The sequence below is a fragment of the Chrysemys picta genome, chromosome 5, assembly GCF_011386835.1.
Source record: "Chrysemys picta bellii isolate R12L10 chromosome 5, ASM1138683v2, whole genome shotgun sequence".
Lineage (NCBI taxonomy): Eukaryota > Metazoa > Chordata > Testudines > Emydidae > Chrysemys > Chrysemys picta.
The window spans coordinates 42,053,560-42,076,811 of NC_088795.1; the positions used below are offsets into that span (position 1 = coordinate 42,053,560).

At 43.7% G+C, this 23,252-nt stretch overlaps 2 protein-coding genes across 2 annotated transcripts; one reads left to right on the forward strand and one right to left on the reverse strand.

Annotated features, from left to right (window-relative positions):
• The first annotated feature begins 592 nt into the window (after window positions 1-592).
• EXOSC9 (exosome component 9) lies at window positions 593-9,581 on the forward strand. The gene is made up of 12 exons (XM_065596313.1): window positions 593-753; window positions 913-1,007; window positions 1,722-1,841; window positions 2,160-2,262; window positions 3,344-3,481; window positions 3,961-4,043; window positions 4,385-4,517; window positions 5,653-5,741; window positions 6,518-6,664; window positions 7,365-7,552; window positions 8,253-8,334; window positions 9,291-9,581. Exons 1-12 carry the CDS (start codon window positions 688-690, stop codon window positions 9,373-9,375), a joined length of 1,329 nt encoding a protein of 442 aa, XP_065452385.1. The 5' UTR covers window positions 593-687; the 3' UTR covers window positions 9,376-9,581.
• A 2,583-nt stretch (window positions 9,582-12,164) lies between these two features.
• Window positions 12,165-23,078, reverse strand: CCNA2 (cyclin A2). The gene is made up of 8 exons (XM_005290349.4): window positions 22,783-23,078; window positions 21,872-22,124; window positions 19,347-19,459; window positions 18,261-18,484; window positions 17,356-17,560; window positions 15,866-15,979; window positions 13,976-14,109; window positions 12,165-13,454 (listed from the first exon to the last, which is right to left on the reverse strand). The coding sequence occupies exons 1-8, from the start codon at window positions 22,930-22,932 to the stop codon at window positions 13,403-13,405; spliced, it is 1,245 nt and encodes a 414-aa protein (XP_005290406.1). The 5' UTR covers window positions 22,933-23,078; the 3' UTR covers window positions 12,165-13,402.
• Window positions 23,079-23,252: the final 174 nt, after the last annotated feature.

Genomic DNA, 23,252 nt, shown 5'->3' on the forward strand with positions numbered 1-23,252 from the left:
GTTCAGGGCAGCGGGTTGGGGGCAGGAGGGGGCTCAGGGCAGGGGGTTGCAGGGCAAGGTGCAGGCCGGGGGCTCAGGGCAGGGAGTTGTGGGGTAGGGGTTGGGGGGCAAGGTGCAGGAAGGGGGCTCAGGACAGGGGGTTGGGAGCTCAGGGCAGGGGGTTGGGGTGAGAGGTGCAGGCAGGGGGTTCAGGGCTGGGGGTTGGGGTGAGAGGTGCAGGCAGGGGGCTCAGGACAAGGGGTTGGGAGCTCAGGGCAGGGGGGTTGGGTGAGAGGTGCAGGCAGGGGGCTCAGGACAGGGAGTTGGGATGCAGGAGGGGTACAGGGTGCAGGCAGGGGGTTCAGGGCAGGGAGTTGGGGTGAGAGGTGCAGGCAGGGGGCTCAGGAGAGGGAGTTGGGGTGCAGGAGGGTAGGCTGTTTGCAGGCAGGCCCGGGGCTGGGGATCTGGGCTCCCCCGTCCTGGCAGGCAGGCTCGAGGGCCGGGCAGAGGGGGCGGGGCTGGGCGCTTGGGGCCAGGCCGGGCAGAGGCAGCCAGGGTGGATCGCCGCCCGCCTCGGCGGAGACGACGACACAGCGCCTGCAGGAGTCCAACCCCCGCGCCTGCGCACTGTCTGGCTACAGCGACGCCTCTTGATGACGTTTCAGGGGCGCGAGCGGAGAGGGCCCCAGCTCGCGAGGCACCGCCAGCATGAAGGAGACGCCGCTGTCCAACTGTGAGCGGCGCTTTCTGCTGCGCGCCATCGAGGAGAGAAAGGTACGAGACCGAGACCTCCCTCCCACCCCCACTCCACAGCGCCGCTACCGGCCAGGCTCCCTCCCACGGGAGCGCGGGCGGGGTCCGGGCGAGCCCCCATCTCTCCCCGAGTCGCCGGGCTCTCCCGCGCGGGTGGTGACTCTACTCTCGGCTTTGCAGCGCTTGGACGGGCGGCAGAGCTACGACTACAGGAACGTGCGAATCTCCTTCGGTGCCGACTACGGCTGCTGCATCGTGGAGCTGGGGAGGACCAGGTACTGCGGGGAGACACCCCCTCACCCCTCCGCGTGGCTCGTGCGGGGCAGGACCCGCAGTGATCGCCCGGTCAACGGCCCGTCTGTCTCCCAACAACCGCCGCGTTCTCCCGGAGTGCGCGCTGCTCACGCGAGTCCCTGCTGGAGCGGCCCCAATTGCGCTCGTGCACGCGGGGTGCAGATTAACCGCAGCAGCCTGCAGGAGGGCGGTAGCGATGAGTGGGGGGAGGGGATGGCGCTGAGGAAAACAAATAGAGGTTGGTCTCCCTTGAGGTGTTTTTATAGGTACAGCGTGGAAAGCTACAGATAAGCGGATCTTTATATCCTAACCCTGGATGTTGGCAATTCATTAATTCCCCCATCCAAGGATCTCAAATTAAGCCTCGCAACACCCTTATGAAGTAGATGGTATCTCTATTTCATAAGCTGGAGGAACTGAAGTAGACACAAGTAAATTGTTCGAGCTCCCACAGTAGTAGAATTGGGAATAAACCACAGAAATTTGAACTTCTGGCCTGTGTTCTAACATCTAGATCCTGCTTATTCCCTGTTAGTGACTGGCATTTTATCTCTATGATCAAGTCCTATATATGAAGAAGATGTAATAAACTGGAGATGTGCAGTAAAATTCAAGTGCAAGTGGTTTAATGTTAAAATTGTTTTTGTCACCCATACTGAAGTCTCTTTGGGGTTTGTGGGGGGTTTCTTTTGCAGAGTCCTTGGACAGGTTTCATGTGAACTTGTTTCCCCAAAGCTAAATCGAGCTACAGAGGGTTTACTTTTCTTTAATCTTGAGCTCTCCCCAATGGCTGCACCAGCTTTTGAGCCTGGCAGGTATGTCTCTTCCTTGACTACAAACAAGGATGGTACAGATGCCCCCCGACTTACGCAATTGTTCCGTTCTGAAAAGCCTCGCTTAACTCGAATTTTGTGTAAGTTGGAAACTTATACCTGTACGTTACCCAAAAATGTCCGCAACTCGAAAATCCTATTTCTGGCTTATGGAACTTTTCCCATAAGTGCGAATTTACATAAGTCGGGACTTGCGTAACCCGGGGAGCGTCTGTATAAGGAAAGCTATTCAGTATCATAGTTGTCAGACTTATTAATAACACACAACTAAAATATACCCAATCTCTTGGTTTTTTCCAGGCAATCTGAGCTTTTGGTGAAACTGAATCGACTACTAGAAAGATGTCTAAGAAACTCAAAATGTATAGACACTGAATCTCTCTGTGTTGTTGCTGGTGTAAAGGTGTGAAAAACGCTATGAAATCAAAAGGTCTTTAATACTAGGGGATTAATATGTTGCATTTTAGAGGTCAGTCTGTCTTTGAGGACCAATAATCCTGATTTTATTTTGAAAGACTAAGGTTCCAGCATTGCAAACATAGATGTGTTTAACTTTAAGATTGTGCATAGTCCCTTTAAAGTCAATGGGCTATGTACATGCTAAAGCTAATCATATGCATGAATGTTTACAGTGGCGGTTCTCAAGCTGTGGGTCGGGACCCCAAAGTGGGTCACGACCCCATTTTTAATGGGGTCACCAGGGCTGGCTTAGACTTGCTGGGGTCTGGGGCCAGAGTTGTGTTGGTTTTTTTGTTGTTGTTTTTTTTTTTAAATGGAGATATCCTGTCTCCTAGAACTGGAAGGGACCTTGAAAGATCATCGAGTCCAGCCCCCTGCCTTCACTAGCAGGACCAAGTACTGATTTTTGCCCCAGATCCCTAAGTGGCCCCCTCAAGGATTGAACTCATAACCCTGGGTTTAGCAGGCCAATGCTCAAACCACTGAGCTATCCCTCCCCCCCCCCCCCCCCCCGAGTTGAAGCGTGAGCCCCACCCCCAGGGCCTAAGCCTGAGAGCTTCAGCCCTGGGCAGCGAGGCTCAGGTTACAGGCCTCTTGCCTGGGGCTGAAGCCCTTTGGCTTTGCTTCCTCGGCCAGAGCAGTGGGGGTTGGGCTTTAGCATTGGCCCCACCACCTGGGGCGGTGGGGCTCAGGCTTCAGTCCCCTCTCATGGGGTCATGTAGTAATTTTTCTTGTCAGAAGGGGGTCGCAGTGCAATGAAGTTTGAGAATCCCTTGTTTACAGGATCGGGGCTGAAATCATACTTCAGTTTTATTTTCTTTATCACAAATTAATAGTGTTGAAAATAGATACTGTTTCTGTTTGGATTTATTCAATTTTCATCATTGTAATTTTTGATGATCAAGAATTGAATTATTTATTATATGAATAATAAAAAGTTATTTTGAAAAGATGTTGGAAAATCCAGACAAGTTACCAGTACTACAGTTTCATGAAATTTCATGTTGGTTTTTTTCCCGCCTCAGGTGTGGCAAATTCGTGTGGACCTGCATTTGTTGAATCATGACGGAAACATTATTGATGCTGCAAGTATAGCAGCAATAGTGGCTTTGTGTCACTTCCATAGGCCAGATGTATCTGTACAAGGAGAGGAAGTAACTTTGGTGAGTAGGATGAGGTGAAAGTGGTGGGATTATTGAAATTAAAATTTCATTGATGATTGCTGCTCTATATAAAATGGATCTCTGTCAATAGAGACAAGTTAAGTCTTAGAGGTAGAGCTACTTAATATCAAGGGATAGGAATAGATACATTTGTTTTTATCAATATGTATAGTATACAGTTATTGATTTTCAATTTGAGAGACTGTAAACATTAAAAAATTAAGTTAGGATGACATTTTATAGCACTTCTCAGCCAAACTGGAAGGGCTCAAATAGCACAAAGATGGGTTCAGTATCGTTACCTAGATAGGTAATATTAATAGGAAATAAAATTTTAAAAAGAGAGAGAGAATCAAGTCTTGTTGAATTTTTAGATGACTAGGCTTTTCTTACTTTTGATTTTTCTGAAATACCTAATTTCTTTAGTATACAGAATTGGATAAGTAACAAATTGCCACCTTGACTATTTATATTTTTAGTACACCCCTGAGGAACGTGATCCTGTCCCTTTGAGTATCCATCACATGCCTATCTGTGTCAGTTTTGCCTTCTTCCAGCAAGGGTAAGTTTCTGTTATGGCACTGACTTAAGTCATCTACCAGTTTCTGCAGAACTGAAATAAAAACATAAGTTTCCATAAATAGCCGTGTTAACAAAATGCACTAGTGACCTAGCTTTATCTGAAATGAGAAGGTGTGAAGAAGAGGTGTTCTTCATGCTGCACTGTGTAACATGAAATTTCCATAGACTTTTCATAGAAATGTACACTTCTGAAACCAGTCTCTTTGGGTATACTCATCCCAAAAACCATGAAGCTTGTTTGTGTAATTTGTTTCCTGCCCTTAAAGTTTCAGGCAAGCAGGTTACCCTTAACTATTGTGCCCTACTCAACAATGGTTTCAGGACCTATTTGTTGGTGGATCCCAGTGAACGAGAGGAACGTGTAATGGATGGCCTCCTAGTGATTGCCATGAATAAACATCGTGAGATTTGTACTATCCAGTCCAGTGGCGGGATTATGCTGTTAAAAGATCAGGTAAATGGCATTTTCTTTGACTAGTCATTCTCTCTGATATAAACTTCTTGATGTATTGTAATATTTATATTAAGGCATCTAGTGTTTTTAGTGTGAGAGAAGAATGGTATCTCTGTCTGATTCCATAGGAAATGTAAATATGACAGTACTTTGTGGGGATGGTCGAAACGCCAAATGTTTGCTCTCATACTCTGTACTTCTTGAAGTTTAAGGTATTTGGGAAAGCAATCTATTAACATTTCTAAGTGGTTTTTATAAGTCTTTTTAAAAATAAACTTATTTCTTGACTATAACAAATAACTTATTGCTGCCAGATTCCAATGCTCCTCAGTTGGTATTTGTGTAGCAGCTAGTCTTGAAATATTTGTCACTTTGAACTGAAATGAAACTAAACTTTTTTTTTTCTTAAGGCCAATAATAATAAATATTGGAAGTCTTTTGCATTCTTAAGATGGCACATAGCTCTTTTTGTAATTATCAGTACATTTGGTAGGTTCAGTATAGATCTGGGCATACAATATATAACATACTGACAGACTGTTCAGGTTAAACAGTACTAACTAGGTGTAAAGCATATTTCCTCTATCAAACAAGTTCTAAACTAAAGGTTTGTGGGGAAGCTTCCATTTGAACTTCCTGACTAAGACAGCATTCATGGGGCATTAGCATCTAGCACAGGGGTGGCCAACCTGTGGCTTCTTCAGAAATCAATATGCAGCTCCTTATATAGGCACCAACTCTGGGGCTGGAGCTACAGGCGCCAACTTTCCAGTGTGCCAGGGGGTGCTCACTGCTCAAACCCTGGCTCTGCCACAGGCCCTGCCCCCACTCTACCCCCTCCCCTGAGCCTGCTGTGTCCTCGCACCTCCCCCCACCACCCGCAAACCTCCTGCCTGCCACAAAACAGCTAATCGGGAGGAAGGGGGAGGCGCGTGGGGGAAGCTGATGGGTGGGCTGCTGACGTATTACTGTGGCTCTTTGGCAATGTACATTGGTAAATTCTGGCTCCATCTCAGGCTCAGGTTGGCCACCCCGATCTAACAGTACAAAAAAAGTACATGTTTTTACTTAATTTAAGTACAAAGTTATGTTTATTTTAATTGCACGATAATAAACTATTATTCACTACAAACAGGTTCTGAGATGCAGTAAAATAACTGGTGTTAAAGTAGCAGAGATCACAGAGCTAATTCAAAAGGCTTTGGAGAATGACCGGAAAGTTAGGTGAGGTTATTAAAATGCAATGTATTGGAAGTTAATACTAACCTTTTGTGGGGTCAGATTATTTTTGTACTGTTTTCCTGTGAGAGGAGTCTCTGAAAGAGAAGCTGTGCAACTGATGATCTTCAATAAGTGGTGTTAGATTCAGACTCCGCTAATAGTTTTGTTTTCTGTGAAGAGATGGTTGTATTGACACGCTCAAGCCAATAGTATTCGCTGCATGATGCAAAACAACTACCATGGGAAACCTTGGGGTGGAGGGGAGAGAATAAAGTTGGAAAAAGAAAAGCTTAGCTGCCTAAAGAAGGTGGCATGATACTAATAAACCAGCCACATTCAAAAAAGGATTGCTGTTCTCAGGTGACTGAGACCACAACTAGGGAAAACATGGCCTTCTCAGTTCAAAGGTTCTGTCCCTGATCTCCTAAATCAGGAACAAATTTGCTGTATTGTTTCATTTAACACAGGGATTCTCAAACTGGGGGTCGGGATCCCTCGGGTCATGAAGTTATTATCTTCAGCATTTATGATGATGTTAAATATATTAAAAAGTGTTTTTAATTTATAAGGGGGGGGGTCACACTCAGAGGCTTGCTATTTGAAAGGGGTCACCAGTACAAAAGTTTGAGAACTACTGACTTAACAGTTTAAACAGCTAACCTGTTTTTTTAGTGTTGCTGTTGTAAATAACATCTCTGTATATAGCTGAACTCTTTAACTTGACTTTTTATAATGTGAAATGTCTTGAAATATAATTTTTGTACTTATTTAACTAATAGAAAAGAAGGTGGAAAGTTTGGCTTTGCAGAGTCTATACCAAATCAAAAGATCTCTGCCTTTAAAATGGAAAGAGCTCCTGTTGATACTAATGATGTGGAAGAGCAAGCTGAAGAAATCATCACCAAGGCTGACCCTCCTTCAGATGTGTATCTTTTCTACTATATCACTTTTGTGAGAAGACAGTGATATCTCACAGTTAAAGCTTTCTGAATCACCCAATACATCTTGAGTTTCTCATTTCTTTGAAGACTATAAGACTACATTATGATCATCTAGATCTTGTTTTGTTTATAGAAAGTGTATCTGGCTAGAGGAATTCATAGTATAGCATGTTGATCAGCAGTGTGTGGGTTTTCCACCAGAATCTTTCTCTGTCTCCCTTTTCCATTAGTCCCCTAATGCCTCTGAATCCTTCAGCTAAGGAGGGTTCATTGCAGCTCCATGCGGCGTCATTAATTTCTATTCCATGGATATAGAAAAGAGAATCACTGAACGGCAATGTGGGGCCCTTCTAGGGGAGACGAGTTCTGCAGTACTGGCAGCAAAAGATGAACCCAGCTATCTTCTACATGGCAATGTGGGGCTGTGATGTGAAGGTGATCAGTTGTCTCATTCATTGTGCATACGTTAGGCATTTTTACTTTGTCAGCCATTCAAGAGAACATTGACTTCCATTTTGCTCAGATGAATTTCTTCACATCACGTGCTCAGCCCTTGGTACTCACCACAGATTATGTATGTATGTTGGTACTTAAACTTTCCAAAAAATTTATCTAGTCCAACATGCTGTACAATGAGTACAAATAAGAATTCTGGCAATTCCTGAATTTTTCTTAATTAGCTCAGTTTTGCCAAACCAATACTACGGATGCCTGGGACGGCCCAAATTGGGGAGGGACTAGAGAACTCCTGGGGAGACCTTGAAGAATCTGAGAGAGAGGAGGAAGAAGAAGGTAACAGTGATGATGCTACCACCTCAGAAGGTCAGAAAATGGAAACGGAAGAGATAAATGTTGTGAGCAAAACTAAGAAGGGTTAGTATCTGCTTTAAATGTGATGTTACTGAAAACACGTGTATTAATTCTGGTGTATTTGAAGCTGTGTCCTCTCCTCAGCAGTAAGAAAGGGAAACCACAGGTACTTGCCAGCAGGAAGATGCAGCTACCATCTGCAAAATGACTTTAGAGCTGTTATGGCTTAAATCTGCCAAATTGAAATATCCAACCCCAGAAAGACATGCTGGGAATAGAGGGTGGAGTTTTTACAAGAGGGAAACCCTATACTGAGGAATTAGTAGGGACCAGAGGGTAACAAAGAAAGGTGCTTTAGGGGAAAGACCTGCTTTGTTTTGTGCCTGTTGCCATTATGGCAGTATCTAATCAAAACAAAATACAAGACAAACCGATGAGAATGGTCTTGGTGCTCTGTCCTATACCTACTGTTGAGAGATGTGGCAGAGGCAGCAGGATACTAAAACAAACTCAGCCACTCTTATAGAAGTGTTCAGTTTATAACAGCTAAAATAAAGTATCAGTTGTTTTAAAGTTATTGTGCTCAAAGGGTGATTCTGGCCCTTGAGTAAGTTGCATACTAGAGTTACAAAAACATGTCCTCCTGCTTTAAAATGTCTCTAGGTGTGTAGTAATGACTTATACTCAAAGAAATGTGATGTACAAAACAACACTCGGGTTCTACAGTAATATAAATAACAGCTTTCTCTTGTTTGTTTGTAAGAGGACGACACAATTGTACTGTCTGACAGTGAAGAGGAGGAAGTTGTCATTCTGGAACCAGAGGAGAGACCGAAGAAAACACGGTAACCAAAACTATGTAGTTAAGTGGGGGGAGAGGGGGTGTCTTTAAAACAGCATACCGTGTTGAGACAAGGAATAGTTCCGGCAACTACGATATGCTTCCTTGTGTCTACGCTTGTCAAGGAAAACATTCCTCAGCATAATGCAAGCACTCAGATAATGGGGCCAGATCCTCAGCCTGTTTTGGGTTCTTTGCACTGCCTAAGAGAGCAGCCAAGGATTCTCTTAATGTTGGGGAATCTATGGGTAGTGTAATTTTTTTGTATTACTGTAGTGCTTATGAGTCCTTGTCATGAACCAGGAGCCCATTGTCCTAGCTATTGTACAAACTGAATAAAAAGACAGTCTCTGCTCTGAATTAGCAGGTTCAACTCTATGCCATCCATGCCTCCTTCTGCATATGAGTTGAGGCCAAAGCATCTGGTGTTTGGGATAATAAAGCAGTGCTGATGGGACTGCTCCAGCTGGTGCAATTTAAATCAGATATTTGGATGTTCTGTTACCCCGGGTTAGCAAAAGGGTGGATTAGAACCACCTACCCTACTCCTCAGGTGTACTACAGTGGATTCTGCCCAGTGAATAGGATAGAGTCCATATTTCCCAGCTCTACCTACTAATGCAACAGGAGCTTGTATTATTTTTAACACCTATTTATTCCCTTCTTTATAAGAACCATGCAACTCACTGCTAATAAAAGTTATGGTATCTAGAAAGGTAGTCTACTATGACTTGTCTGTTAAATGTGGATTTGTGTTGCTGAGGTTGTTTGCAGTTTGGATGGGGATTTCCCTTAGTTTTCTTTAAACCCTGTTACAAGTAAAACATGATTAGGTTGTAGTAGGTGGGTCATGTACAGAGCTGAGATCTTGAAAACCTTTGACTTGGGGCTTGACTTGCAGGGAGCATCAGTCTTTTATTATGCTGCCTTATTTTAGGTTAAAATGTTGTTTGTTCACAGAACTCCCACCAGTGCCCAACAGGAAAATTCTTCAAGTAAGAAAGCATTTAACAAAAAGAGAAAAAAGAAGAGAGCTACTCCTTAGTCATGTTCCCTTCATAATAATTATATAGATTAATACTGAAATGAGACATACTTACTCTGTATATTAAGCTACTGAATGTATTTTTGTAGATCAGTTTTCCTTCTCTCCCTCCCCTCCATTTCTGAAACTCAGGTCTACTACTCTGTATATTTTTTTATATAATACTGTACATTGTCTTGCAATAAACTAAACATTCACAAGTGTCACCATTTGAGTAGGAGGTATAATAGGGTGGTAACTAAATATGTAAGCAAACTCTCAAATTGCAGTAAAAACATCTGTAAATGTTAACACTTCCATCTAGTAAGAGTATCTTCTCAAAGCCTTTTAACTTCATTTAAGGCAGTGCAAATCTATATTTTTAAGTATTCAGGTTCTGATTTGGCATGGTTTGATTTGTGTTCAGTCTAAGGATAGGCTTCATCCAGTACCTCTTCACATCAACAGAATTACTGGTAGTGGAATTATTGTGAGTGGATCAGGTCTCATGTCTGCAAGAGATGAGTGTTGTAGACAAAGTAGCTCCTTTGTCTTCTTTACCAAGAACGTGATTCAAGCATCTCAGACTAAAAAAATTCCTCCCCTATTAATTGTAAGAAATTAAGAGAGCCTATAGTCTTTGTTAATATTTATTTTTAAACAAATTTCAGTTTAACCATGTTTCATGAAAATGAAGGAATACTTAACCTGCAAGTTTAAAAAAAACTATCCTATAACACTAGGACTTACTGAGACAAAGTAGGAAGAAACATAGGAAAAAGGATCTACATAGGAGCATTAGACAAGTTAATCTCAACTGCTTCATTAGGCAGTTTAGAAGGAAGATGAAATAGACAAACAGGAAAATACATACAAGAGTAGAAATAATGTACATCTTATTTCATGTGTTCATAAGTTATATAGTAAAACTGAGAAAAGATTTAATTTTGCCTCTGTAACTTTAAAACTTTGCAAAAAGTGCTTCTTGCCAGAGCTCTTTACATGCCTCTTAGTGAATAATAATCTTCTTAAAAAGAAACACCACCATGTTTAGGTGCAGTGTCAGTGTTTTTTTAAATGGGAGAAGAATTGGCTACTGTAAATATGAATGAGTCCAAATGCAGTGTTTTATAGTTGCTGCAGGTGAAGTTTTCACTTAAGTCAATGTAGGGCCCTATTGTAAATATATTGCAGTGGGTTCATAAACTTTACACAGCAGAAAGAGCTGTAAACATGAAGTACCCTATCTAAAATTCTCCTTGCAGGGATCTTGTCCCATCACTTTTCCAACCTCTAGGCTACATTTGTATTGACCTTTTCTGTTGAGGGAAAAACATGCAACTGGTTCTGGGAGAAAGGCTATACAAAAACTACTGTTTGCTGTACTGTATAATCTGCTTGTGCCTTAGGGAAAGGTTTGGCCTAATAATGCAGCCTTGTGTGCATTATAGCTGAGGTAAGGGAGACAAGATGCTGGGAACTTTACAGGGAAATGTTAGGGCTTTAAGGGAAAAGGGCAAGGGATAATAGAAATCAGACTATGAAGGGAACCAGAAAGAGAGATACTGTGAACAGAGCTGTGCTCACTAATATTAGAGATTCCTCAATCTTGACAAGAGGCTTAGGGTAGGTGTCCACTCACACAAGCAGAGGGGTTTGTCAGTACCCTATAACAGGGAGTGCAGTGGTAGTGCTGCAGTTTTGTTGCCTTCAGAAGCAGTATAACAGGAAGCAGACACTCAGTGACATTTCTTCTAAAAAGGTCAAGATAAACTCTGCTTTTGATGTAGGATAAGCTTTAAAGTTACCTATATCCTACCACTAATATGCAAAAAAAAAAAAAAAAATTAAGAGGCTGTGCCCCTTTCCTCTATACACACACACTATCAGATTGGGCAGCTTTAGCAAGGAATACCACCACTCATTTCTTTCAATTCAAGACAGTTATCTATTCTCACAGTTGTTAGCTCAAGTCACACAGGAACCCTGAGCCAAAGCCACTACTAAACCAAGGATGATATAAAATTATGAGCATGATTTAGAGCATTTCAAAAACAGCATATGAAAGTTAAAGCTAGTGGGGATACGTTAATTAGAATGCATGCACACACCCCCACATGTAGATTGACTTTTTTCTAAACTTGTGGCAGAGACTTTAGCCTGTTAATCTTTGGAGGGTCCTTAATATAATCCTCCCTGTACTTTAGGCTATGGTTTCCCCCTTGCCCAGTGGAGGAATGGTCAAGCATGCACAGGGAGGTAACAGGAAATTCATGGCACCAAGCCTACCCTCTACTTCTGCTTTCCTTAACCCCTCTTAATCAGGTGATTCACTCAAGCCTAGGAGCCGGCCTCCTAAGTAGCTTCCTAGCCCTCTTTCAAAAAACTAAAATACATCTCATGGCCCAGCCTGCATAGTTAAACTGATAGGATTGAAGAGAATGGTTTTGCTTGATAAAGGAAGCTAGCTGTGCCATATTTAAAAAAATTGAAATGAGAGTGAACATAATTGCTGTCAAGCTGACTCATGGGGCAATTGTCAGGTTTGGATTAGATACTAGAGTTAAGCTATAGCTTGCCCACGTAAGATGGCATGTTAGATTAAAAAAGGAATTTGCTTTCACTCCTATTAGTTAGCTTGACTAGGAAGATGCATTTATTTCTTGGTGTCTTAAGCCAAGTTTAGAAACAGTTGAGTCCTGCTTTATGGAAAAAGCAGTCCCACTTTTGAATTAGAACCATTGATATCACACTGGTTACAAGTCAGCTACAGTGATCAATGCAGGTCAAGATAAGCAAGACCACTGGCATCAGCTTCAGTAGAGGGTTTATTTGACAAACTTGCAGATGATTTCCTTTTAAACCCTGTTCCTGCTTTACACTTTAAGCACACTAAATCTTGAGCAATGGTAATACAAGTTTACAGGAGGAAAAAGGTCAGTTTGATTTAACAGTAAAAAAATTTTCAACTACCACATTAGCAGAGTGCTACAACTTAAGCAGAAGACCCATTAAAACTTGACATTGACATAAGATTTCCACTACATGCTGCATAAAAGCCTGTCCAAATGGGCTGTTCTGAATTCAGTCTCACTCTAGCTATAACCCATCCATGGCATGCCTTCAGGCTGTAGTAGTCAGCTTTATTATTCTCCCTCAGGGGAGGGTGTAGTACCAGTGGCCACTTTCCCTGCTGTAGTTTGCTTTCCTAGCAGGGTGGTGGCAGTGGGGAGGTAAAGCTGTAGTTAAACCTCTTACTACAAGGAAGCTTTTAGAGAAACCAAAGTTTTAGTAAAAATGCTACATGAACTTACTAGTATCAGTTGTACACTTAGACTAGAAAATAGCTAGAAGTGGCCATTTCTGTTCACACAAGGACACTTCAGCAGTTGTAGTTCTAGCTATCAGATGGCTGCTTTAGAGACTACTACTTAATGATAGTTTGAGCACTAAATTGGAAAGCCTGCTTTTGAAGCAAGTCCACATTTAATTCCTGCAAGGTACTGAAGTCAATTTGATTTCTTCAAAGTGGTTACTTTTTTTATATTAGAGTTAGATCAAATCAGTTCTAGCAGTATGACAGTTAAAGCCAAAGATTTGATCTAAACTCAAGTGAAACTAAACCTTAATAGCATCTTATATTGCCACAAATAGTTGTCAAGTCTGTAATTTGTTCAGCATAACTGGATTTACCACTTTGCCTTTCAGTCACTCCAAAAGTTAAAAAAATCCCCATTTTAATGTACTGCTCCTTAATTGGACATTCTAGTAGTTTTGGAACAAAACATTAACAGTTCACCTTGATGGTTAATTCAATATTTGAACAGAACAGCTTTATAAAAGAGCTCCAGCTAAATATTTAGAACAAGATTGCATGTACAAAAAGATTTACATTAAAACCATATAAAAACTAACAAACTTCATAATTTCAAGTTACACCACAGGTGGTATTATTCTGAAATGATTGTAAGACATCTAAAATATTGACCAGTTAAAACTGTACATCATTTGCTTGCAAGTATAATACACATTAAGAGTCTCTTGATTGTTAGGATAAATTTAGTGTCTCTGGTGGATCAATGAGTGATACTCCATGGTACCTGAAGGAGAAAAGGGTGTCAGATGTAGTCATGTTAGAACAATCTCTGCTAAAGGGATTATATTATATTAAGGACTGAATATAGCATTAACAGTTTGTAAACTAGCATCTGTCTGCCATGGGTCAGAACATGTTAAATTAAACACTTAATAGGTTTAAAACTCTATTTTGTACTTAGATTTTTAGGGCTAGAAGGGACATAATGGTCACCTCTTTAACAGGTGATTGAACTTCACCAAGCAATTACTGCAATCAGTCTCCATTTCTGGACTGAGACTACATCTTGAGTTGCAAGTCAAGACACCAAATCTGTTGTGGTTATTAGCTCATTTTATGAGCAGACAGTGGCCAAATCAGTGACAGAAGTCATGCCTGCATCAAAAAAAGCAAGGAAGAGGAGACTTCCAATATTGAGTGCGCTGACAACCTTCAGTGGTCTACTGTAACAGAGTAGGCTAGCTAGCCTGCTTAGCTTAAATTAGAGGTATGTACTGGAGTTTACCCACAGAAGTGGGTACTTACTTTGTACTCTTATATTTCTCTCTTATAGACTGTTGTGTGTGTTGTGCTGCTCTGAGGTAGGTCTTATGGAGGTCCGTGAGACAAGGCTTAAGGCTTTCAAGGGTATATCCTGTCATTTTGGACAGAGATTCAGGCTGAGGAAAGGGAAAATAAATTGGTCAGATTAATATGCCATATTTTCCATCAGTTACTTTGCAGCAGTTTTCCCATACAGTAACTCCTCACTTAAAGTCACCCCAGTTAATGTTGTTACATTGCTGATCAATTAGGGAACATGCTTGTTAAAAGGGAGCATTGCACAACTTTAAAGTAGTTTGGTAGCCGCCTGCTTTGTCCACTGCTTGCAGGAAGAGCAGCTGTTGCAGCTAGCTGGTGGGGGCTTGTAACCAGGGTGAACCAGCAGCCCCCCTAAGTTCCCTGTGCTGCAGCCACCCACTGAGCTATCAAGGCAGTTCAGCTGTCCCCCCCCCTACCATGTGCTGCTCCTGCCCTCTGCCTTGGAGCTACTCCCAGAGACTCCTGCTTGCTGTGCAGGAGGGGCTAAGGTCAGGGTGTCCCCCTCCCCCCTGCTCCCGCAGCCGGCTTACCCCTTCTCCATATAGAGCAGGGAAGGGACACAGACTAATAGAGAGCTTGGGGCAGCAGCTACTGCCCTAAGTTCCTGATGGACTTAAAAAGACAACACACTTAAGAATGGGTCAGCTTACTTAAAGGGGAAGTGTGCATCTCTCTCCCCCCCCGCCCCCCCCACAAGGTGTGGGTCTGTCTGCTATGCTCTCGCCTCCCTTGTGTTCATGCAGCCTTGCAGGAGAGGCTACATTAATATTTTAACCCTTGAGGGCTCAACCAAGTCTAGTTAATCATTTAGCAGCAAGATATTCCCTGGGAAATATTCCTCCCTCTAACTTCACCACCTCAACCAAGCTTCACAATCATAGCTGTGAACAGTATTAAAATTGTTTAACACATATATAGTGTGTGTGCATGTGCACACACACTATGTAGTTTGGTGAAAAAAATTTCCCTGGAACCTACTCCCTGCCCCCTTTACATTAATTCTTATGGGGAAATTGGATTTGCTTAGCATCGTTTTGCTTAAAGTCACATTTTTCAGGAACATAATGTTAGGAGTTACTGTACTTGGAATACAAGACAAAGCTATACTTAATGCTATTCTAGACCGTGGGTATTCCATGTCTCCACCTGCAGGTAGAAAGGGTACTAGCAAAATGCATGATTCCTTGGCAAAGTAGCTATTAGTGTTATGCCAATACACTTTACAAAAGTGAAAATATCAAGCTGGAACTGCCAAAGAAGCATAAGCTGCATGCAATCTTCCACTGTATACCCATACCTGTGGATCTATAACTACCTATCAGAGAAAAACATCCTATTCATCATCTCAACTGTGCTAGGCTCTAAGACATAACTGTTTGTTCTTCCAGTAGTGGTCCTTTCCTCTGTGCTTCCAAGTAGTTAAGGCAAAAGAATTAAAATACTGTTTCAGTAAAGAAAGTAAGTGTCCCTGCAAGAGACAGTCTTTAGGAGGAGAATACTGGAGATAGCACTAAGATATATTGGGGGGGGGGGGAAGATACGACACACACACCCCATATTCTGTAAAGTACTCCTCTAGGGGTCACCCACTGTTAGAAGCTTGCTGATTTTGGAATCTAGCCAATGGGCTGGTGTAGAAACCATTACTGAGTTCTGACTAAGGACAATTAAAAATTAGACTAATCACACCCTCAACCCCATATAAGATAAAACCTATTAATAGAAATTATGCATTGCCAGCCAAGAACAGCTCATACAGAATGTTGCAATTTGCTGTATTTAAGGCTATTTACTTATAAGTGAGACTTTTCTAAAGCTACTTGTTCTACATACCAAGGTTTGTCCAGTGATAGTATAGCTTGCTAGATGAAATGCTGCAGCAGCAATAAGTGATGGCAAGTATTTCAAGTATGGGTCAGCATCAATTAAACTCAGCTCCCCCAGATACTGTAAAGAAAGTCATTGCCAAACAATTAGAAGCTATCACCAGTACAAGATGGTTACAGTCTTAGCATCTTCCTTATTAGTTGAGGTGTACACTAACACTTATTTGTTAACTAGCCTTCAATACAGTGTTTAAGACAAGCATCCAATTTTTGCAGCAATATAAATATAGCTCTTAATATTCAAAGGAATGTCTCAGATCCAAATAAGTATTTGGTTCTATACTCTGGTGCCCATGTTATTCCACTTCATATATTTCAAAATATTTTGATTATTTCTATAGTTGCTGCCTGTGTCCCAAGGGAGGGTTTAGTTTTACATCAGAACAGTGTCCTTTTCATCTCAGCTAGGATTTAGTCAAATATTGGTGAAGACCAGGGGTGGTCAAACTACAGCACAGGGGCTGGATCCAACCCATCAGGGCTTTGGATCCAGCCCACGGGACTGCCACGTCCGGGGCACTGCAGGCCCTGTGCCGCTCCCGGAGGTGGCCAGCACCACATCCTGATGAAGGATTGGGGGGGGGGGGGGGGGGGAGGGGGGAGGAAGGAGAGGGCAGCAGAGTGCTCCATGCACTGCCTTTGCCCACAGGCACCACTCCCAGCCAATGGGAGCAGCAGGGGGGCAGTGCCTGCAGGTCAGGGTAGTGCACTGAGCCTCTCCTCCCTCCAGGAGCCATGGTGCCAGACGCTTCTGGAGCAGTGTAATGCAGGGCCAGGGCAGGTGGGGAGGCCACCATAGCCCCACTACAGCTACTCCAGGTAAGCAGTGCCATGCTGGAACCTACACCCCTTCCTGCACCCACCCCACGCCCAGCCCTACATTCATGGCTCTGCATGAAATTTCTCCACCCAGATGTGGCCCTTGGGCCAAAAAGTTTGCCCACCCCGGTCTACAATGAGCCTGAAGGAGCCAGTGCTGTAGAGACCACCACATGTTTACAAAGTAGACTATAGTAAGTCTTCCTGAGATCACATAAGCTTTACATTTTAGCTTACTGTAGTTCATCCATTGAATTTATGTCCCCTCAGCCAAGGCTGAGCCAGTATTTGAATTCTCATTGTGACAGGCATGAAAGGCCATCTTTTATGGCCAATTCTCACTATAATGAGCACTAGAGTACTGCAGGCTCATCACTAGAATAGAGTGCCAGCTGCAACCTCTAGAAACCAGACAGGGAAGCAAAGCTGCTGTTCTCAGCCTGCCAGTTCTAAGCTTTCAGATCTTTTAAAAAGAAAAGTTTTTTTTTTTTTTTTTTAAATACACACAATTGGCACATCCCCTCTTCTCCAGTGGGGAATGACAGCAAGCCTGAAAGCTCCACAAGTACTAAGCCTAATGCATCCAGAAAGGTCTATTAACTCCAAATCCATACTTACCATTGATAAATGTTCCACTTTAACATTAGTCTGCTGGTATAGGAAGTACTGAGTGAGGAACTGGTTTATTGTTGGAGCTGCCAAGTCAAATGACAAGACTTTCAACACTAAGTGCTCCATCCTTAGGACTTGTTTCTTGGTGTAAGTATCATCTGTGATGTAAACAAACTCTGCTACTTCAGGAGGGTAGATTTCTTCAAACTTCCTGCAGTTTGAAAGAAACAGTAAGCTGGTAGCTACAGGTAAAGAGCATGTCCATCAGTCTCAGTGTTTAGTAGAATCATGTTTGCCAAATCTGACTGCAGTTGGAGAGATGGCAGAACTGTACCTCCCTAGAAACTCTGCTGGTTGCTACATTAAGTCACTTTAGAGATCTAGATGTTATACTGAAAGCTTTAAGCAGTTCTTCTCAGTACACTATTGATAGTAATGTGATTTTTTTAGTACTAAAAAAAGTACTCCTAGTTACTGTAGTTTCAGGAATCTCAAATTGAGTGGTGTTCAAATTTCCATGTTCTCATTGGCCATATGTACCCTGAGACAAAGGCTTGTAAAAAGCCTTTGAGTATTGATTTTAGAGTGCTAGTTACATGAGCTCAGATAAAGACAGAAGCCACATTCCATGGCTTGCAAATGTCATATGTGCTTTAAACCCCTCCGCCCCCCCCTCCCCCCCCCCCCCCCCACACACACACAAAAAACCCCCACAACCCTGAGGATGCCAGATGTGAATCTTGAGTCTTCTTGGGAAAAGAAGGATTCACTAAGTTGTGCCACCATCCCCAGTTCTTTTCTATAGACAAGGAAAAAGAAAATACAGCCCCCAAATTTTCCCTCTGGACACCTACAGGAAAGGTGATCAAGTTCTAGAAGTTGAAAAGCAATGGATGCTAGTTTAAACTTACGATGCTAGCAACATAGCTGCAGTCCCCACAAGCTGAAGCTTCCCTCTCAGCACAGACATTGAGGAAAGAAATCTATCAATGTAGTTTACAGCTAAGTGCAGAGTTTCATTCTGTAATTTATATTCTTCTCCAACTTCCACCAGCCAGTCCACAAGAATAGCTCGCATATTGTTTGTTATATCAGGCTGCTTCTTCATGTAACCCACTTTAGGCTTGCATTTCACCTGTTAAGACAGTTGTAATTTATGTACATAAGAGATTTAATTAGTATTTGAATCTTGCAAAGAGACGAGACTGTTCCCTAGCCTCTGTTTGCCAGAAGCTGGGAATGGATCACTTGATGATTACCTGTTCTGTTCATTCCCTCTGAAGCACCTGGTATTAGCTACTATCAGATACTGGGCCATTGGTGTGACCCAGAATGACCATTCTTACGTTTTTATTCTTACTGACCAAAAAATCCACCACAGATAAGAATCCAAGAGTTGGTTAAACACATGTACTGCATCTAAAGTAGAATCTAGTTTAGATATCAAAGGTCTTAGGTCACCAAGTCCATTGTCCAGCCAGTATGGGCTTATTCTCTATTTTGTGTTCAGTGGATTATCTAGCCAGTTTTAGTATAATTTGAGAAGGGTTCAGCAGTTTCATCAGGAAATGATTCCATGGTCTAGTGCAGGGGTAGGCAGCCTATGGCACGCAAGCTGATTTTCAGTGGCACTTGCAGTGCCTGGGTCGTGGCCACTGGTCTGGGGGGCTCTGCATTTTAAATAAAAATCTTAAACATTTTAAAAACTTTGTTTTCTTTATACAACTAAGCTATTGTTGTATAGCTTATAGAAAGACCTTCTAAAAATGTTAGAAATGTATTACTGGCTCACAAAACCTTAAATTAGAGTGAATAAATAAAGGCTTGGCACACCACTTCTGAAAGGTTGCCGACCCCTGGTCTAGTGTCCTCTCTCAACCTATAAATTGCTTATTCTGTCACTGTACTAGCTTTAACACTGCATAAGAATAACTACATTCTGTCCAGAATGTAGACCAAACACTTCTAGTTCTAAGGGCATATTTATGGCCTCTTACCTCTATTTCCCTAAGGTATGTATAGATGTCTTCAATGTAGTCTGGCACTTGGTTAACATTTACTTTTTCTTCCACTTCTTGAGTTACTGATATATCCATAATACTTGGAGAATCTAAAAAAAATTCAAGATAGTAGCCACACTAATTTAAGTTTGTAGAGTTGTCAGCCCACACATTTACAAGAGAGTCTAATGATTGACACTCAGTGTTAGTTTAGTTTCTTATGCATTTGAGCCACCAAAGCTGCAGCAGTCCAGGGAGACCAGAAAGTCAGCAGTTTGCGGTTTTATCATACTTCATTTTAGTCACTGGGAACTAGACACATTTGTTCTTCAGGAATCCCTTAACTGTTCCAAGGGAAAGGGAGCTCAATGGCAAACATGAAGTGCAAAGGGTATCTCTACCCTGACAATCAGAAGAAGTCACTTTGTGTTACCATGTTAAAATAAAAATTCAAGTTCTTTGCTGATTTAGAGTAAGCTGAAGCCTTTGATTAGTGAGTTTAGAGGTTGGTCTAAAATGGAGGTAGATTTTCACAATGGGGATTAAGTAGTTGCCAGAGCTACAGAACTAGGCTACTGATATGGTCCCTCCACAGATGTATTTACATGTAGAGAATAACTACAGTGTGTCTAACAATATCCCATTGTCATTATTTTAGGAATCCACAAACCAGCAGGCTACCATATAAGTTATGTAAATTGACCCAATCTAGATCCATTTAATACTTGAACAGAGGGGATTAAGGAATTACATTGTGGATTCTAGTTCTGGAAATTGGATTAGACATTTTAGACAGCAATGTAAAAAGGGAACCACAGAATTAAGTATTAGTCTTGTTAGATTCAGTCAGTGTCAGTTATGTTTTTAATACATGGCATGTGATATACCGGTGCATATACATGAAGGAGTCAATATAGAATGTAGCAAGACTGCAACATAGCAGCAGTATTTGTGTTGCCCCACACTCTCCTTCGCAGTAACCCCTGACCTCCACATCCCTCTGTAGTAGAGGCCACACTCCCCCCCCATGAATTCAAGCATTTTGAAGCACTTATTTTCAGATTGAGTTTGGAGCTCCAGTATTCACACCTGGAGACAGCAGGAGCTAGAGGTACCACCCTATCAGTACCCTCTGAGCTAAGAGCATTCCAGTCTCTGCAGAGACCCTGCCTGGAGTTAAATACTCTGCTCCTTTTCCCTTTAGCCTCCAAGACTGTAGCTAGGAGCAAAGCTCTAGAGTGGTTTGTGTTTCGCTGCAATCCATAACCCCCTCCAATAAGTTACAAGGTGGCAGGGCTCAAACAGATCCTTCACTCATGAGCCACAGTGGAACTAAGAAGGGTAAGGACACACAAATACGGCAGTTAGTGGGCAAAGCAGAGTGGTTGACTGAAAATAGCTTTGGTAATGCACAGGGAGGAAGTATCAGGAAGAAATAGAGCAGCTTCAGGAATTAGCCACCTACCCACTCAAATCTATGTCCTCTCCCATAGCCTCTAGATTTGGGAGGTCTTCTGAGCAACCCTAAATCACTCAAACTGGACCTTTATAGGAAGATATTGTTCCATTACTTATGGAAAGATCACAGCAAAGACGGACACTTCCCCGTGGGTACTGCTCTGATCTAAGATCTAGAATGGTCTGGTCTTCCCACAATCAAATTGAGAATTCTTGTTTGTGATAAATTACTTTTGATAATCCAATTGAGATTGAAAGTGTGATTTAAAGATACTTGCATCCAGTTTCTGCTAGAATTTTGCAAGTTTAGTTTCACTGACCTGGTACTACAGGAGCATAGTGGGAAAAGTGTTCACTTCAGAAAAACCAAGTGAATACATTCTGGCTCAACTACAGACAAATGCATATAAGGTGCAGTGGGTAGTGTCTGAGGTTCTCTGGTCAGTGTCTCCCTCTGGATCCCTGCTTTTGAACCTGTAATCCTCACTCCTGGTCCTTGTTTTTTCATTTGTTGTCCCTGTAATCTTTTGACACCTGGGTCTAGTGGAGCCTCCCCTTGGGGAGGGGGGGGGGGGGAAGGAGAAGAGGAGGCGGCTTTAGATGAGGGTGGGTTAGTGCCCTCCCAACCCCAGAGCCTCAACACTGGTAGTGGTTCTCAACCCCCAACCCAATCAGGACATAGCTGCAGACCATGTGACATCATTGGGGCCATACAGGTAGTATATATAGTGTGGATAGATGTGGCCCACATTTCACAGAGAGAGCTGCATATGCAGCCCAGGATAGTAAATAGGTTGAGAACCACTGCTGTTTAGAACTGACAAATGCATTAGGAATTGTCAAGAGATGCAAGTCTAGTATTCTTGCTACAATACTGCATGTTTGAACAGACTACAGATTTGTAACTTTCAACTGCAATTAAATTTATGTAGTACCTAGTTAAAGTGTTTTAGTATTGTATAAAGTAGCCTATATGAGAGCCCAGTACTGAATTGGGCATGTCAATTTCAAAAACAGAATCTGTGCTTTATACACCATTTTCTGTTAGTAACTAACATACTTACCAAAACTAAGATCCATTGGATTGTCTAGGGGTGCCAAGGGTTTTCTGTCTCCTAATGACGTTACAGCAGTATTTAAGCCTAGGACCTCTTCATGGGACACAGCCTTTTTAGGAACCACTTGTCTCTTCCGTCTCTCCCCATCAGGCTCATCCATATGGATGGCAAAAGCAGGCTGTTTGTTACCCCCTTTCCCAGCTGGAACTTTGCAATAGTTTTCATCATTAATACTCCAGGGTGCGTGAGCAAGAGCAGCCTAGAATAAGAGTTTGCCATTAGTGTTTCCATGGAGCCCTCCCCTCCTTCCATCCAACAGGGCTCCGGAGCCCAAGGCAGCATACACGCGCCACATTTCCATTGCAGCCTAACGCCCGCTGGTTTGCATCGCGATTTAGGTTCTATCCATGGAGGCCCCGGCAATATTCCGAGCTAGTCACGTCGTGCCTGACCAGTCCGCCCTCTCTCTTCTGCTAGAAGAGAGCCACCGCCATGTGCCCGGCCCGCGCTCCCAGATGCTCAGCCTAGGCAGGAGCCGCGGAGCCTGCCCGTCTCTCAGCAACGCTGGCGCGTTGCTGTCTAGGCTCCCCACCCACCCCAGCATCCCCAGCCCAGCAGGAGCCAGCTCCCCCGGCCGGCTGCTGACAGCTCGCTGCCCCTGGGCCGCTCATTGCTCCGCGGGGCGCAGCAGAGAGAAGCGCGGCCCTAAGATGGCGGATGCCGGGCAGCTGTTCACACTGCGGGGTCCGAGAGTCGGGGTCCAAGCACAGGAGCCGGTCCCGGTCGCTGCAGCGCCCCGGTGCAGACGCGCCCGCCCGTCACTAGAAGCGGTAGGGACGACGCGAGTACAGCCGCCACCAGAGCCCCGGCCCGCAGCGCCCCCGCCCGGCAGCCCCATCGTACAGCGCCCGCCTTGCCTGCTGCTGGGTCGGGCGGCGCTGGTTGCCCCGCAGCAACGCCAGCACCGGGCGGGCCCCGGAGGCGGCGGCGGGCGGCCGCGCTTTGCCGCCGGGGGGCACATTCTCCTGGTTCTCCTGCTCCAGGTCAGCGGCGCCCGCCAGCATCATCCCAGCGCCGGGGGGCTCCTGCGCGGCTCGGCAGCCGCGTGTACTGGGGGGTCGGAGCTCGGCGGGCACCCGGCTCTGCGGCCGCTCCCTGGGGATAGAGGCGCCGCGCCGCTGGGGTGCCCGGGAGAAATGGGACTCGCGCTGCGGGTAGCTCCTCCAGCCCGCTCCGCTCCCACCGTTCAAGTAGCCCGCGACTATTGAATCCGCCAATGGGGAACCCAGGGCCACACGTCACACCGCCTACGGCACCCCGCGGGGCCCAAACGCGCTGCGCGAACAGTCGGCATGGGCGGGGCGGGAGGGAACGGCGCGAGGGGCAG

What these genes read in the sequence shown, in the direction of transcription:
- CCNA2 (XM_005290349.4), bottom strand. Translation starts at nt 22,932, where the DNA reads ATGATGCTGGCGGGCGCCGCTGACCTGGAGCAGGAGAACCAGGAGAAT. An exon ending in CATACCTTAGGGAAATAGAG is followed by an intron (nt 18,485 to 19,346) that starts GTAAGAGGCCAT and finishes CTGTCTTAACAG; the next exon opens with GTGAAATGCAAGCCTAAAGT. An exon ending in GCAGCTATGTTGCTAGCATC is followed by an intron (nt 17,561 to 18,260) that starts GTAAGTTTAAAC and finishes TTCAAACTGCAG; the next exon opens with GAAGTTTGAAGAAATCTACC.
- EXOSC9 (XM_065596313.1), top strand. Translation starts at nt 688, where the DNA reads ATGAAGGAGACGCCGCTGTCCAACTGTGAGCGGCGCTTTCTGCTGCGC. An exon ending in GTGGAGCTGGGGAGGACCAG is followed by an intron (nt 1,008 to 1,721) that starts GTACTGCGGGGA and finishes TTTCTTTTGCAG; the next exon opens with AGTCCTTGGACAGGTTTCAT. An exon ending in CCAGCTTTTGAGCCTGGCAG is followed by an intron (nt 1,842 to 2,159) that starts GTATGTCTCTTC and finishes GGTTTTTTCCAG; the next exon opens with GCAATCTGAGCTTTTGGTGA.